At 43.2% G+C, this 15282-nt stretch overlaps 2 protein-coding genes across 3 annotated transcripts in view; one reads left to right on the top strand and one right to left on the bottom strand.

Annotated features, from left to right (window-relative positions):
• Positions 1–1093: 1093 nt before the first annotated feature.
• Positions 1094–4560, bottom strand: RPL36A (ribosomal protein L36a). Its single transcript, XM_019956298.2, has 5 exons — positions 4459–4560; positions 3942–4047; positions 3668–3735; positions 1712–1834; positions 1094–1183 (listed from the first exon to the last, which is right to left on the bottom strand). Exons 1-5 carry the CDS (start codon positions 4459–4461, stop codon positions 1163–1165), a joined length of 321 nt encoding a protein of 106 aa, XP_019811857.2. The 5' UTR covers positions 4462–4560; the 3' UTR covers positions 1094–1162.
• A 4844-nt stretch (positions 4561–9404) lies between these two features.
• Positions 9405–15282, top strand: part of BTK (Bruton tyrosine kinase) — a 34014-nt gene continuing 28136 nt past the window's right edge. The window contains exon 1 of one of the 2 annotated variants that reach the window (XM_019956373.2): positions 9405–9551. The gene's annotated coding sequence lies outside the window, so the exon portion shown is untranslated. The remainder of the gene's footprint in view (positions 9552–15282) is intronic. The other variant, XM_070784633.1, reaches the window with a different exon arrangement.

A 15282-nucleotide genomic window follows, 5' to 3' on the forward strand; every position in this document is an offset into this window, starting at 1 on the left:
CAACAACAGTTGGTACATTATGACCTAAAATACCAAACATCTGGACAGAAGACCCCCTCCGCTCTAAGATGGATTGCCTTATCTTGAGGTCCCACAGTGAGGCAATGAACTTCAAATTGGGGTATGGAGGAATGAGTCGTTGGAGGATTTCCAACCTTCCTTTTCCTCTCATTGGTTTACCTAAAGACCAACCTAATGCTTCAGGCCTGCCCCTTCTCCACTTCCCCTTTTACCATTACCCTTTTCCCACATAAGCAAAAAAGCTATTCAGCTCACCCATCATGAATGCAGGACAGTACAAAAGGCAAAACACAATGTGCATGTTGTAACAATTCTTGGGCTGTCAGGTGCAACTTTTTTTCATAAAACTATGAACTATTAACTAAAATTGTCAGTTAATAAAATTGGAATAGAATTTGCAAATCCAAGACTTAATTCATCCACAGAAACCAGAAACTAATTTGGAAGGAAACACCTCCATCTCCAGTTACCAAAATGCATACCTTTTTTGCTTCACCTCCAGTTTTGCTGCACAAGAATGAGGAATACAAAAGCATACAGAGGATTCCAACTGTTAGGCATTTTACAACGTGAATAGGTCATTCCCCATAGATTCCACTGATTAAAATAACTTTTTTATCTACTTTAAAATTTGAGGAAGTTTAGGTGGGATGAGAGTAAGTCTAATACATATAAGGGCTTCCCTGGTGGTGCAGTGGTAACGAATCCACCTGCCAAGCAGGAGACTGGGATTCAACCCCTGGGTTGGAAAGATTCCCTGGGGAAGGAAATGGCAACCCATTCCAGTTTTCTTGCCTGGAGAATCCCATGGACAAGAGAGGAGCCTGGCAGGCTACTTAGTAGTAAACATGTGAGACAAATTATGTCATGCCTGGTGAACCCCATATTCAATATGGACATAATTGGTACTAATCTTGTCCTATGAGCAAAGTTTCAGGTCTCTACTTATATTCCATGATAACCAGTAACAGCTTTTTAACAATAAGTGCTGAAAGTACCAAACCCATCACAGCATCTGATGTGAGTTCAACCAGTCAGATTGAACTCCTAATGAGTCAAGAATCCAAAACCATCAAGCATAAATAAGAGGATTTTATTGATGGCATTTTTATTGTCTTCATAATAAAACAAAATATGAAGCTCAAAACTGGATCACTTGGCCCTGCAATAGAACAGGAAAAAAAAGTGAGTTTTTATATTTTGTGAAGAATCTTTACTCCATCAAGAATAGTGTCTATTCCTAAAAGGATCACTATCCCTAATTAAAAACCAGTCTTTTCATTTCCCCCTTCTTACATTAAAACTCCAAAATCTATGGATCTTTGTTATATTGAGAGGAATGACTGCCCCTGATCTTAATGAGGGGCCACAAAAAATGAGTAGGCAGAAATCACCTCTCAACATTCCAGTACCTCTCAACATCTTCCCTGGTAGCTCAGATGGTAAAGCATCTGCCTACAATGCGGGAGACCCAGGTTCAATCTCTGGGTCAGGAAGATCTCCTGGAAAAGGAAATGGCAACCCACTCCCGTATTCTTGCCTGGAAAACCCCATGGATGGAGAAGCCTGCTAGGCTACAGTCCATGGGGTTGCAAAGAGTTGGACATGACTGAGTGACTTCACTTTCTTTTCTTTCAACATTACAAAACCATATAGAAAAGATTGCACCTTTCACCCCATAATTACATACCTTTCTCTTCTTATCACCTCCCAGCTCAAAATGCTTGCATCTCTTAATAGCCAGCATTCTCTTTGATCTACAGTTGGGCTCAACACATTCAAGCCTCAGTACAATCTTCTTTGTAGTTTTAGCCTGGAAAAATAACTCAAAGCCTTCATAAATCCTGCAGAAAATCCTTCTTCAAAAATATGACTATGCTGGGTCAAGTACTACATAAAGCAAAGCTCTGCAAATTTTAAGAGTTGTGACAATTGTGAAAGTAAGTAGATGCTGTGGTGACCCAAGGAGGGTCTTGGAACGCAGAAACAGAAAAACAAAACCCTTATCATCCTTCCCTCCATGTTGTAACTATTAATGGATTTCAGTTCCTCCTGAGCAGTATAAACTGTCTCCCTTCCTACCCCATAGGGAGAAGGTATTTGCCTTACTCTTCCCCCTACCCAGTATACATGCCTCATCCAATCAGCAAATGACCCACAAGACCCCTATCCCACTCCTTGTACCCTGAGTATAAAAGTGGACTAAGGACCCCTGTTCAACGTCAGTTCTCCCTTGAGCTAGCCTGCTGTTCTAACAGTGTCTCCCATTCTAATAAACTTTATTTCCCACTCATTCTGTCTCATGTCTTGAAATTCTTTTCCAACCCACACCTGGACCACGACAGATGTAAGAGAAAATAGTGGCATTACTACTTGAAATCAAGTTCTCCATTCAAATCAAATATCATAGAGGGTTTCTTATCAAATGGGCCCTCATCATACCACCTTGGCCTTTTAGCAGTTAAGTATTCTCCACAGGCAAAAATGGGTCAACTGAGTCCATGCAACTATACTTCAAACAGCGTTTGCAACCCAATAAACAAGGTTAATAAGTATTAATTTGGGACTTCCCTGGTGGCTCAGACGGTTAAGCGTCCGTCTACAATGTGGGAAACCCGGATTCGATCCCTGGATCGGGAAGGTCCCTCCACTCCAGTACTATTGCCTGGAAAATCCCATGGACAGAGGAGCCTGGTAGGCTACAGTCCATGGGGTCGCAAAGAGACACGACTGATGATCTTCACCTTAAATCTACTCTTCAGAGACTACTAACAATTACATCGAGATTTTATATGATATTATGTAACTCAGAAAGTACACTTCCCACAAATACTCAACTTTTAAAGCCTGCTCCTGTAGTCAGAATTCTATTGTTACTAGTTTGCAGTTCTGAAAAGGGCAAAAACATAGATGCAATGTCCCCATCTCCTAAACAAGCTATCCAAATGTGGAAATGGAAATTACCACCTTGAGATCAAACCATTTACTGTATCTAAATGAACACTGAAATCATTCCTGAATACTTTCTGGAACCAGGCTGAATGAGGAGCTAAGTGCCAAAAGAAATGCTGTTTGTGGGAAGGCTATGCTCCAAGCATTGTGTACTTTAAGGGGTAGACAAATCGGAACAGAAACTCAGAAATTCAGACTGAGAACCACAGGTTATTTAGGAAGTCAGTGGCAGACCTAAATGGCTATTTTAAAGAACTTTTAAGACTTCATCAGGTAAGTAGCTGACTTCAGGCTTCTGAACAGAACTGAAACACAAAATAAGTGAAAGATTCTTACCGCAAGCGTAAGGACTCCTTAGGACATGACAACAGATAAGAACAGGACAAAGGAAAGGATTTACAGTTGTACTCAAACTTCAGTCCTTAGGAAAGCAGGTCTTATTCCTTGATGTTTGCCTCTTCACAAAGAGGAGGACAAAAAATATAAAAAACAGTGAGGCAGTGCAATACTGTACTCTGCAGTAAGACCTGGACTGCACTCCCAGCTACTAGATGTCTCCACTGGTAACTGAGGTAACTTCACTGAAACTATAAAAACACACACCTATACTCTAGACGTGTGTGGGCTAAAAACAAATGTAAAGTCTCTGCCACGGTCAGTGAGAAAAGCATATCAAACAGTAATTATTACGAACCTTTTTCCGGAAAATCGGCTTAGTCTGCCCACCATAGCCACTCTGTTTCCTGTCATAACGCCGCTTTCCTGGGAGAATGCAAGGTATTTGTCAGGGTTTATCAAACATAACCAATCAGAACAGACATGTGAAAAAGTCTTCTCATCGATTGTATCTTGGACTTTCCAGCAGAAATATCAATGCCCAAATGAGAAAGGGAAGGGAGACTGGGCTCGCGTATTCTATTACTACACAAATACCGCATTAAAACCAAATCACGTACAAACCATCTTACCCTGGGCATACAGAGAATCCTTGCCCTTCTTGTACTGTGTCACTTTGTGGGGCTGGTGCTTCCCACACTTCTTACAGAAAGTCCGGCGGGTTTTTGGAACGTTCACCTAGTAAATAAACCGTTGAGAACATACAGTGATATCAGACCACCGGCACAAAGCCCAACCCGACCCAGCTGAAGCTACGGCATCCCACGAGGACTTTCAAACTCCTCGCCAACATACAACACTGACTATAAGGTGGTCTAGCCCCATGTACTTCAAGTATAGCGGCCTCTGCCGAGTCCCAAACTAAAACAAAAACATATTCCCTCTACCGCTGCCTAGGTCTACCCCTTAGATCTCATCACTTCAATTCCTGGCCCCGAAGCTCAGTCCCTTTGGGCTCGACCCTGGCAACACTGTGTTCCTTTGGTACAACGAGTCCACGCAGGAGCCCGGACGCATCCCGAGACAACACCATCAACAGAGAGGCAAAGATTAAACTGGATGTTACCAGACCCCACTCCAAGGTCCTACCATGTTTGCGAGAGCGATACCAGCACGGAAAGAAAGAGACCGGGCCGGAAACGGAAGTATATAGGAGGTTTCTTGTCGCGCTTCCTCATGGGAGTCGGTGGGAACAACCATAGAGTCTCAGACTCTGTGCACACCTCCCTCTGGCGTCTGAGAGGACTCAACTCAGAGCTGCAGGCGCAAGCTTAAAGAAGAGCTCCGGCTGAGGCTGATCCACTCTCTTCAACTTCCTCTCGCCCTACTCCAGCTTTGCAACTTTTCCTCACTTCCTCACTTTTGGCGGATACTGCTGCGTAGCAGCGTTAAGTGAAGGAAGCAGTGCTTCCAGATCGTCTGGCTTCCATGTGCCTATCCCCGAGGGAAGCCAGGACCAGAGTGAACTGGACGAGCCCTCCACCTTCACTTCGAGGTCACTGGGAACAACATCTTTCAGTGAACTGTCGGTTCACTGAAGGCTTACAGGGAGCCAGTGCTCTAGTTCATCTATCACATCGCTAGTTGTTGCATTCAACAAATGTTTATTGAATGCCTATTCTGTGTTGGGCACCATTCTAGCGGAGGGCGGGCAGGCTTAGTTGCTTCAGGTGTCCAACTCTTTGCCACCCTATGTACTGTAGCCTGCCAGGTTCCTCTGTCCATGGGATTCTCCAAGCAAGAATACTGGAATGGGTTTCCATGCACCACTCCAGGGCATCTTCCCAACCCAGGAATCAAACAGGCAGTCTCTTAGGTCTCTGCATTGGCAGGTGGGTTCTTTACCACTGGGCCATGTGGGAAGCCCTCATAAATGTATAATTACAGACTAAATACTTTGTAAGAAAGGAACAGTGCTCAGCATTAAACAGCCCCCATTTGTTTAGGGAGCAAGTTGGCTGCCCTAGGTTCTGCAAAGTGAGGATGAAATTGTTCAGCTCCAACAACAGCAATAACCAGGCCAAAAGATAGAACATATCCAGCAGCTCACTTCTCTGCACACCTGGCAGAAGGCATGTGCCAGGTTTCAAGAGAGTCCATCAGAGAAAGACTGAAGGGTTCTGGGCATTTTAAGTGAATTGTCCCATAAAATTCTCACAGCAATTCTAGGAGGTATTTGATACTATTATTCCCATTTTACAGTAGAGGAAACTGAGGCCATAGGGTGTTAAACAATTTGCTTGATGCTGATAGTATTTAGTCTGGAGGAGGAAATGGCAACCCACTCCAGTATTCTTGCCTGGAGAATCCCATTGACAGAGGAGCCTGGCAGGGGTCTCTAACAGTCCATGGGATCTCAAAGAATTGGACACGACTGAAGGGACTTAGCACATACAATAGTATTTAGTAGAACCAGGGTACAAACACAGGTGATCTGACTCCAGAGCTTGGGTTCCTTTACCATAATATAATATGATTGTTGTGGCCTGGTAATTATAATCAATCAATTCAGTCACTCAGTTGTGTCCGACTCTTTGTGACCCCATGAACCACAGCATGTCAGGCCTCCCTGTCCATCACCAACTCCTGGAGTCCACCCAAACCCATGTCCATTGAGTCCATGATGCCATCCAACCATCTCATCCTTTGTCATCCCCTTTTCCTCCTGTCCTCAATCTTTCCCAGCATCAGGGTCTTTTCCAATGAGTCAGCTCTTCACATCAGGTGGCCAAAGTATTAGAGTTTCAGCTTCAGCATCAGTCCTTCCAATGAACACCCAGGACTGATCTCCTTTAGGATGGACTGGTTGGATCTCCTTGCAGTCCAAGGGACTCTCAAGAGTCTTCTCCAACCCCACAGTTCAAAAGCATCAATTCTTCAGCGCTCAGCTTTCTTTATAGTCCAACTCTCACATCCATACATGACCACTAGAAAAACCATAGCCTTGACTAGATGGACCTTTGTTACAAAGTAATGTCTCTGCTTTTTAATATGCTGTCTAGGTTGGTCATAATTATAATAGCTAACATCTATTGAACACTTATTATACGCCAGGCATTTTCCTAACTACTTCACATACTACCTGCTTTTATCCTAACAACCCAGGTGATATATACCTTTATTAGTATTTAACAGGTGAGAAAAACAGGCATGATGGAGAAGGAAATGGCAACCCACTCCAGTATTCTTGCCTAGGAAATCCCATGGACATAGGATCCCATAGAGCCTGGCGGGCTACAGTCCATGGAGTCTCAAGAGTCGGACACTACTGAGCAAGTAAACCACCACCGATGTAAATGGTAATGTGTTTTTAATTTCAGATTCCACTTGTTCTTTGTGGTTATATTGGAAAACAATCAGTATTTATATATCGGTGTTGCTGTTGTTGGTTATTTGTTTCAAGAGTGTTTTATTGATTTTTTTTTTTAATTTTGAATTTTCTGCATACATGATAAAGTTTCTCACTATTAGGTATGCTGTTTGCTGTATGATTTTTTATGGCTATTCTTTATCAAATTGAGAAATCTCTGTTTCTAGATTGCTAAAGGTTTTTATCATGAATGGGTATTTGATTTTATCAAATGCTTTTCTGTATCAATATTAATAATGATTATGTGATTTTTTAAAAAAAAAAAAAAAAAAGAAAAACAGGCATGAGACATTAAAGTTGATTTAATGGTATGACATTACCCAAAGTCACACCGGTGGTTATTATATGGAGCTGGAATTTGATCCCGGGTAGTTTCAAGACCACAGCTTTGTACCTCACCATGACATCACAAGGCGCAGCAGGAGCATCTACAGAGAATGATGAAGAGACAGAATTGGCAGGGACCCAGGAGGAGGTGTCGCTAGATTAGAGGCTAAGGAACCTTGACAGCCTGGCATCTCATGCTTGCATTACCCTCCAGGAACACCCATGAGTCTAGAGCTGACTCTCTGATCAGCTCTATTTTGTTGAACAGTGTCTGGGAATGAGATAAAAACATTACCACTGCCTACCAACATTTCCCAAAAGTTTCTTTGCCCAACAGCCAGTCTATAGGCTCAGAGCATTTCCTTCTTCTCCTCAGGCTCTTATGCAGTGTTACTGGCCTTCAAGGTGTTTCTAGAGATTTCTGACATTAGCAACATGGAAATATGAAGACCATGGACATGGCCCCTCTTAGTCTAATGGACTTTAGTTCTTTCTATCACACCTCATGTGGCATAGCTTTGGTTTAGATTCCTTCACCAATCCTGGTCTCTGGTTTGAACATTATCCTGCTCATTGATTTCCCTTAAGATGAGGAACTCAGAATTGAACACAGGACTCCTAGATGTAGCCTGGCCTCACAGTGTATGTGACTTGTTCACTTACCTACATCTAGACATTGGCACTGTTTTGGGTGCACTCCTTCTGTCACCTGGACAAGTGTGTGAGGGGAATGCGCATGGGCAGAGTGAGGGAAAGTGAGTGTCTGTGACCAACCCTCAGGCAGACCCCTGGAGCAGCTATTCAGAGGTGACTAGTGAAAGGATAGAAATTGTCAATAAAATACATCGTGCAATACTGGCTGCCCCTTTATCTTGTGTGGATCTGAGGATTAACTAGTCAACTAGCCTACAAATACTTTTGAAAAATGTCTTGTTCCCTTAAAAATTCTGACAGATGTCTAGTGGGATTTATGATCTGTTTCTACATATAGCACCTGTGCTGTGCTGTGCTTAGTCACTCAGTCGTGTCTAACTCTTTGCAACCACACGGACTGTAGCCCACCAGGCTCCTCTGTCCATGGGGATTCTCCAGGCAAGGATACTGTAGTGGGTTGCCATGCCCTCCTCCAGGCAATCTTCCCAACCCAGGGATCGAACACAGGTCTCTTGCATTGCAGGCAGATTCTTTACCAGCTAAGCTACCAGGGAAGCCCCACATATGGCGCCTCAGTTAAGTTCAGTTCAGTTCAGTCGCTCAGTCGTGTCCGACTCTTTGCGACCCCATAAATTGCAGCACACAAGGCCTCCCTGTCCATCACCAACTCCCGGAATTCACCCAGACTCACGTCCATCGAGTCAGTGATGCCATCCAGCCATCTCATCCTCTGTCGTCCCCTTCTCCTCCTGCCCCCAATCCCTCCCAGCATCAGAGTCTAGGACAAGTAAATATGGCAGTGGCTGATATATCAAAATGGGCAAGCAGATCAGTCACCCGGGGCTCTTTGGCCATCATGGTCTATAGCCAGTACTATCTGCATGTCCTAGGAGAGCCCTCCTGGTGATGATCTCTGCTAGAACGTGAGCTAGAAGGTAGCTGAGGAAACATTTAGATTTCAAGCAACACATCTAGTTGTCTTTTATGAGACAAAAGAGAAAATTGTAAATGAAGAGTTAATCCCCGAGGCTGAATCTAAAATGGAGAAAATCAACATCCACAGAAAATGGGAAGGACACATGTCAGTGTGTGGGCTTACCCTCAGACATTTTTATCTGTAGGAAAAAAAAAATGCTTTCTTAGAAAATGACTCAGCAGGGGGAAGTCTTGTCTCTACCTCTGTCAGGATCTGTACTTTGGGGTCCCTTCATCAATCGTCTCCATCCTTCATTGTCAAGTTTAACTGTGTGGCCTCGAGTCTCTGCCTTAGAGGACAAAAGAAGATAAAGACACCCTCCCTCTCCAGTCCCTTTGTTTTGTCTCCACAGATCTGCATTTCTCCTCTTTTCTGGAAGTCTCCGCTCCCTGTGTTGACCATCCCAATGGTCCTTTAGTGATGTCGTCCCTTTACGTTGGGGAGGTTGGCCTGAGGACGCGTCTGCTTAACCCAGCCCGGTCTAGAGTCTCAGTGGCCCCAGTCAAGTAGAGAAGAGTTCTTTCAGAGCAGACTCAACTAGTACTGTCAGAGGTCCCAAGCAAATGAAGGGCGGGGACTGCTGGGGGGGTGGGTGGAATAAGGACAGCAGCAGGGAACCAGATACCATGCTGCTGAGAAGAAGAAAAAAAAAAAAAAAGACATTGGTTTAAGTCAGGAAACAAAAAAAGGGAACTGAGTGGCTGTGAAAGGGTGGGGTTTGCTCAGACTGTCCTTCCTCTCTGGACTGTAAGAATATGTCTCCAGGGCCAGTGTCTTCTGACATCGAGTCCCAACTTCCAAGTCCCGGCATCTCAATGCATCCGGGGAGCTGCCTGCATTAAAGTCAGAACTGAGGTGGGTCCGGGGCATGGCAAGGGCTGGACAGCAGCAGCAACTGCCTTTCCTAGGACCTTGAAGGTTAGGACCTTGAAGGTCAGAGAGAAAGCGTGGCTGGTGCCACGTAGTCTGAGGCCGGAGGAGGCTGATGGAGGCTGGGAGTGTCATAGCCCAAGGCCCTGGTAGTCCCTTCTGGTAATCAGAAAAGGCTGGAAGGGTCCTTTCTGGGGAGGTCATAGTTGGGTGGAGACAAGAAGAAAAAAAAGTGGCATGAGGTGACCATCTGAACAGGTAGCAGATGTTGGAAAGAGGCAACTCTGCACAATTTGGCAGAAAAGTAAGCTTTCATGCCCATGGCTAAATAAGCCAGGATAAAAATAAACTGTTTGGGTAATATTGCCAGAAGACCCCAAATGGATCCTTGTGTCAATGAGACCTTTGGAAAAAGAAATTTTTAAGAGGCAGATTGTCTAAAAAAACTGGTCAAAACGCATATGCTTTTGAGCTCTGTAAGCTACAGACAGGGTCAACCAGAGTGGAAAGCCTCTGGCTGCACTGGGCCAGTATTGCTGGGATCAGAGCTGCCTTGTTGGAAGGACTGTGTGTGCCAACCTCGTGGTAACAGTGGGTAAGAGACTGGGCCAGAAGTCAGCCTCAGCCTCACGGCCCAGACAGTGTGGCCAACCCCTGAGGTCGCGGGGAAGCTTTTTCCTATTACCATTGCCTGCCATGTGCACGGCTCTCTTTATTTCTAGGCTCCATCATTTGCTTTTCTCCTTTCCTCTCCTCTCCATCTGTCTCCCCCTTCTCCTCCTCTTCCTCCTTCTCCTTTCTCTACCTGTATTCCCTCTTCTTTATCCCCTCCTTTATTTTGTTCATTACCAACCCGGAACAGAGTCAGTGCTTAATAAATTCGTGGGGGATCTCAGTGAATTCTTCTTGCCCCTTTCTTCCCCTGCTGTTTTCCCTTTGCCCTTTCCCCCTACTTGCCTAGTGCCTTCCCTATAGGATTGTCATGGGCAGTGTGTTATCCTATGTAAAGTAGTTAAAATGGGGCCCAGCAATAGTCAGTGGGCCTATCTCAGTGTTTGCTATTATTTGTATTCTGCCTGAGACCTGTCAGGGTCCCCAGAGGGCCTGCCTAGAACAAATACGTGGTGTCTAGAATAAAAGGGACGCTTGCTGGCCCTGACCAAGACATCCTTGGGTGAGTGTGGGACCTCCAAATGGAATTCCAGTCCAGTTTCCCGGTCACCCTGCTCTCCAAGCTCCAAGTCTCTGTCTCGTGTTGTTTGTTTCTGAAGGTAGGGCAGCAGCAAAGCCCAGAGGCAGGGCTCTGTACAGCTCAGGGGTTATCTTCTGTGCTATTAGTTACATGCTGCTTCTGCTCCTTCCCTCATTTTGCAAGCCAAGCCCCTGACCAAGGGTGCTACGGCCTCTTGGAGCCTCAATTATTTGATAAAAAATGTCACCTACCAAATAAGCCACAAGATGCAAATACCCTAAATAATCTAAAGCATTCTACTGAAATGGAATCCCTTAGCATTAGCCCTACTGGTCTATTCTGACCCCTTCAGACTACTTAAACTGTCTACTCGCTTTCAAGTCCAAATTCCTGTGGCTTATGGCTAGCGATGTGTTTGTTTAGAATCTTTTGTAAACTCCTCATGGTGAGAACTAGTGCAACTTTCCATCCACTTCTAGGGTCTGGGTGCAATTTAAAATTATCATCAGTATGATTTACTATTTCCATTCGAGCAAGTTTCCTATAGAGAGTTTCCTTTCAGCGGACTAGACCCATACCAGGAAGTGACTTAGGTATAAGGGGAAGACATGGCTTTTGAAAACCAGTCTGAATGTTCTCCAAAGAGTCATCAGACGCCTGCTGCTTTTTGCCCGTGGATGCCATGCCAATATCCGATGGCTAGGACCTGGGAATAAGAGTGACGTAGAATTTTCAGGGAGGCAGTGCTCAGTAAGAAGTTAGAGACAGACCTTGACCTAATTCACTCCAAAACTGCTGGGTTATGCAAATGAAGCCATCAGGGGGAGGGGGAGAGAGAAATGCTCTGAGGACCCTGAAACAAATGGGCCACGTGTGACTTTCGGTTTCTCTGGAGGTTCATGTGCACTGGCTGAGGGTGTTGGGAGAGCATTTGAAAAGCAAAAGCCTTAATCCCAGGCTTTCCACCTCCCTCTCTGTGAGCAATTACCACATGCCCTAGGGGTAACATCAGTTAGCTGAATTTCCAGGAGAAGCTATTCTGGCTGCCCTGCATCCCCAAAATGAAAATGAATTATAGTCTATGAACTCCTTCCTACAATTTATCTGTAATAGAAACAGAATAAAAAGAAACTGATTAGAAGTGGAGCAGAAAAGAGACAAAAGTATGGAAAAACAGGTTCTCCAAAACTGCTATTTGGAGTGGAAATCAGTTACAGTGTTTCTGGAAACTATTTTGTCAATATATTTCAAAATGTAAAAGGCACAAACTTTTTGACTCAGCATATGATGTTTATATAGAGATCCTAACAACATGGGAAAACATCTGGAATAATGTTAAACAAGAACTTTAGATATTTTGTGGACAACATATGTTGGGTGAATGGATGGATGGATGGATACTTAGGTAATGCTGCTGCTGCTGCTGCTGCTTAGGTAATAAGTATCTAAGTATAAGGATAAGAAAAATAAGCAAACTATAAATATTAGGTGCAATATGATCTCAAATACAGTCAGAAAAACACAGAGAAAAACAATGGAAGGAAACATGCCTAAAGATTAATGTGTCTGGATAATGAGCTTGTAACTGGTGTTTCCTTTTTAATATCCCTGTACTTAAAACGTTTTCTGTAATGAACTTGTTTTACTGTGATATTGAGGGAAAAATAATATATTTAAACCAGGGAAAACAAAAGCTAAATTGAAAAAGAAGGCCAAAGGGTCACACAAATCCAGAGTGAAAGACGGACATGCTAGCAGTCACCCTCAGGGCAAAGGAGCAATGCTGAAAGGATCACCACCAACCTGTTGCTCAAGGTAAACTTGCAGATTGGTTATCTGGCTCTCCTTTCATCACTTGGCCGGAATCTATTGTGTCTAGTGCAGGGCAGAAGAGCTGACAGAGACCCAGAAGTGTCCAAAACCATAGAAGAAAATTGTACAATGTTAACAACATGAAATGCTGAAGAAGAACCAGAGTGCTGAGACCTCTTAGAAACGATTGCAGTAGATGAGAATTTCCTAGGTTAGCCAGCAGCCAGAAAACTGATTTTGCTGGAAGTCTTCATCAAAAATTTGGTCACCTGTAGCAATGACCCTGAAACATCATCAAATAATTAGCTTTCACTGGGACCTGAACAGACCTTCTTGAGGACTTAATAAGAGTAATTATGGCTCTTTGTTGCTATGGGTATGATATTTTAATGACAACTTCTCTTCTGGTTCCAAGATGGGGAAATTCTCAATCAAAATCTCAATCAAAACCTGAGAGATGCTTCTTGGACCTGAGAAGAGATTTTTAGTAGGCCTATCAGATATACTCTACTCTACTTAGAGGCCACTGATAATTCTACCAAATTTCATAGAAAACGCTCAGGAAGATTGAACTAAAAAAAGAACAAGGGATTACATGAAGTGCATAGTCCAACACACAAGCTGGACTGGGTTTGCCACTTTGGCTTAGTAACTGAGGATTCATTCTGAGAGTGGAAAACTATGACCACAGGTACAAGAATGTTCATGGTAGCATTCTTTATAATTGAAAACAAATAACCTAAGTATCCATCAATAGGAGAATGGATAAATGTGATGTATTCATCAAATAGAATACTTGATACATATCAAAATGAATTAAAATGTATGAACTAGAGCTGCCAAGGTAAAAAAAAAATCATAAAATGTTACATTGAGAAAAAAAGCAAGTTGCTAAAGAGTATGTAACACATAAATTCAAATGTGAAACGTGTAAACCAATGCTAAATACCTCTTTTGCATACTTACTTAGTATTACCTATTACATAGTAATACCTACTATTACCTATTACATAGTAATAGTAATATTAGTAATAGTAATATTACCTACTATTACCTATTACATAGTAATAATATAAAAACATGCCTAGGAATGCTAATTGCTAAATTCCAGATATTAGTAGCCTGTAGGGAGGGAGGGGACTAAAACTGTGGACGAGCACACAAGGGAGTTTTGACTGTATGGATAGTACTCTAGTTCTTAAAAAAAAAAACAGAAACAAAGTGGCACAATGTTAGGATTCTATTAAGCTAATGGTGAGCAAATGAGTGTAATGTTATTCTCTTTTCTTTCTGCCAAAATGAGTGTAATGTTATTCTCTTTTCTTTCTGCCTATTTGCAATATTTCATAATATAAAAGAAAGTACATTCAAACAAAGTTTTATATGCAGAGTAAGCAATAACAACCCTAGAACAAACAGTTGGTATTCCGCCTAAACTCTATGCTTTTATCCCTTTAACAATGAAAAATCCTGAAGGAAAAAACAGCTGGTGAATCTAAAAATCGACCAGTTAAACAAGATCTCCTTAGAGAGGATTTAAAGGAAAACGTAAGAAAACCCTGGTGGCACTGAGAAGAGTCCTCATGTGGGAAAAAGTACTGTCGTCAGTTAAATAGGACAGACCATCCTTTCATGTGTAGAGGAATATTGCAGAGGAAAGTGCCCCTGGATCCTGAATTCTTTTTTACTTATCCCCACACTTAGCACCATTTCCTCCTTTGTCTAATGTTCTTAGAAGATGGAGAGGGTTCTGTCACCACTGCTCTTTGATGATAGCCAAGGGCAGTGACCGGAGAAGGCAATGGCACCCCACTCCAGTACTTTTGCCTAGAAAATCCCATGGACGGAAGAGCCTGGTAGGCTGCAGTCCATGGGGTCGCTAGAGTCGGACACGACTGAGTGACTTCACTTTCACTTTTCACTTTCATGCACTGGAGAAGGAAATGGCAACCCACTCCAGTGTTTTTGCCTGGAGAATCCCAGGGACGGGGGAGCCTGGTTGGCTGCGGTGTACGGGGTCGCACAGAATTGGACAGGACTGAAGCGACGCAGCAGCAGCAGCAAGGGCAGTGACAGAGTGCTGAGGTGAATGACATCACACTTAACTAAAGGCAAAAAACAAAATTTCCTCTGGGAGGCAATGAGGTACAACAGAAACAGCAAGGGTGTGGAGTCACAAATAGATAGATCCAGGCAAGTCACATAACCTCCGTGAATCTTGCTTTCCTGTTTGTCATAACGAGTAAATGAAAGAATGTGTGCAAAATGTCTGATGATGGACTGCACTAAGAGAAGCAGGAGTTTCCTCCCATTCCCCTGGGGAGAAAAGGGAATGGCTAGAATCTTGCTGGGCAATTAAGTAATGCTTTAAAGGAGAAATAAACACAAAATGCAGCTTACTGGATATTTCTGTCTCAGTAGTTATTTGAACTATGACTGACTGTTTCTAACTAGCATCTTCTAAGACCTTTCCTAATCATAGTCAGGCTGAGCCGTTTTCTGATTTTTGCTTTGATGTTGTCCCTAATAATCAGCAAAGATAGGAATCAAAGGTGGTTTACTTTACCAATTCTGCAAGTGCTATTTATATTAATTCCTTGGCATAGGGCGGTTTGTAAAATGGCTGAACTCTTACTACTAAGCATTCTCTTTTTGAATTCTACTGCTCCATAGGGCGGAGAAGGCAATGGCACCCCACTCCAGTACTCTTGC

The sequence above is a fragment of the Bos indicus genome, chromosome X (assembly GCF_029378745.1).
Source record: "Bos indicus isolate NIAB-ARS_2022 breed Sahiwal x Tharparkar chromosome X, NIAB-ARS_B.indTharparkar_mat_pri_1.0, whole genome shotgun sequence".
Lineage (NCBI taxonomy): Eukaryota > Metazoa > Chordata > Mammalia > Artiodactyla > Bovidae > Bos > Bos indicus.

What these genes read in the sequence shown, in the direction of transcription:
- RPL36A (XM_019956298.2), bottom strand. An exon ending in GGATTCTCTGTATGCCCAGG is followed by an intron (nt 3,736 to 3,941) that starts GTAAGATGGTTT and finishes GCATTCTCCCAG; the next exon opens with GAAAGCGGCGTTATGACAGG. An exon ending in AGCCGATTTTCCGGAAAAAG is followed by an intron (nt 1,835 to 3,667) that starts GTTCGTAATAAT and finishes TTATTTTTCCAG; the next exon opens with GCTAAAACTACAAAGAAGAT.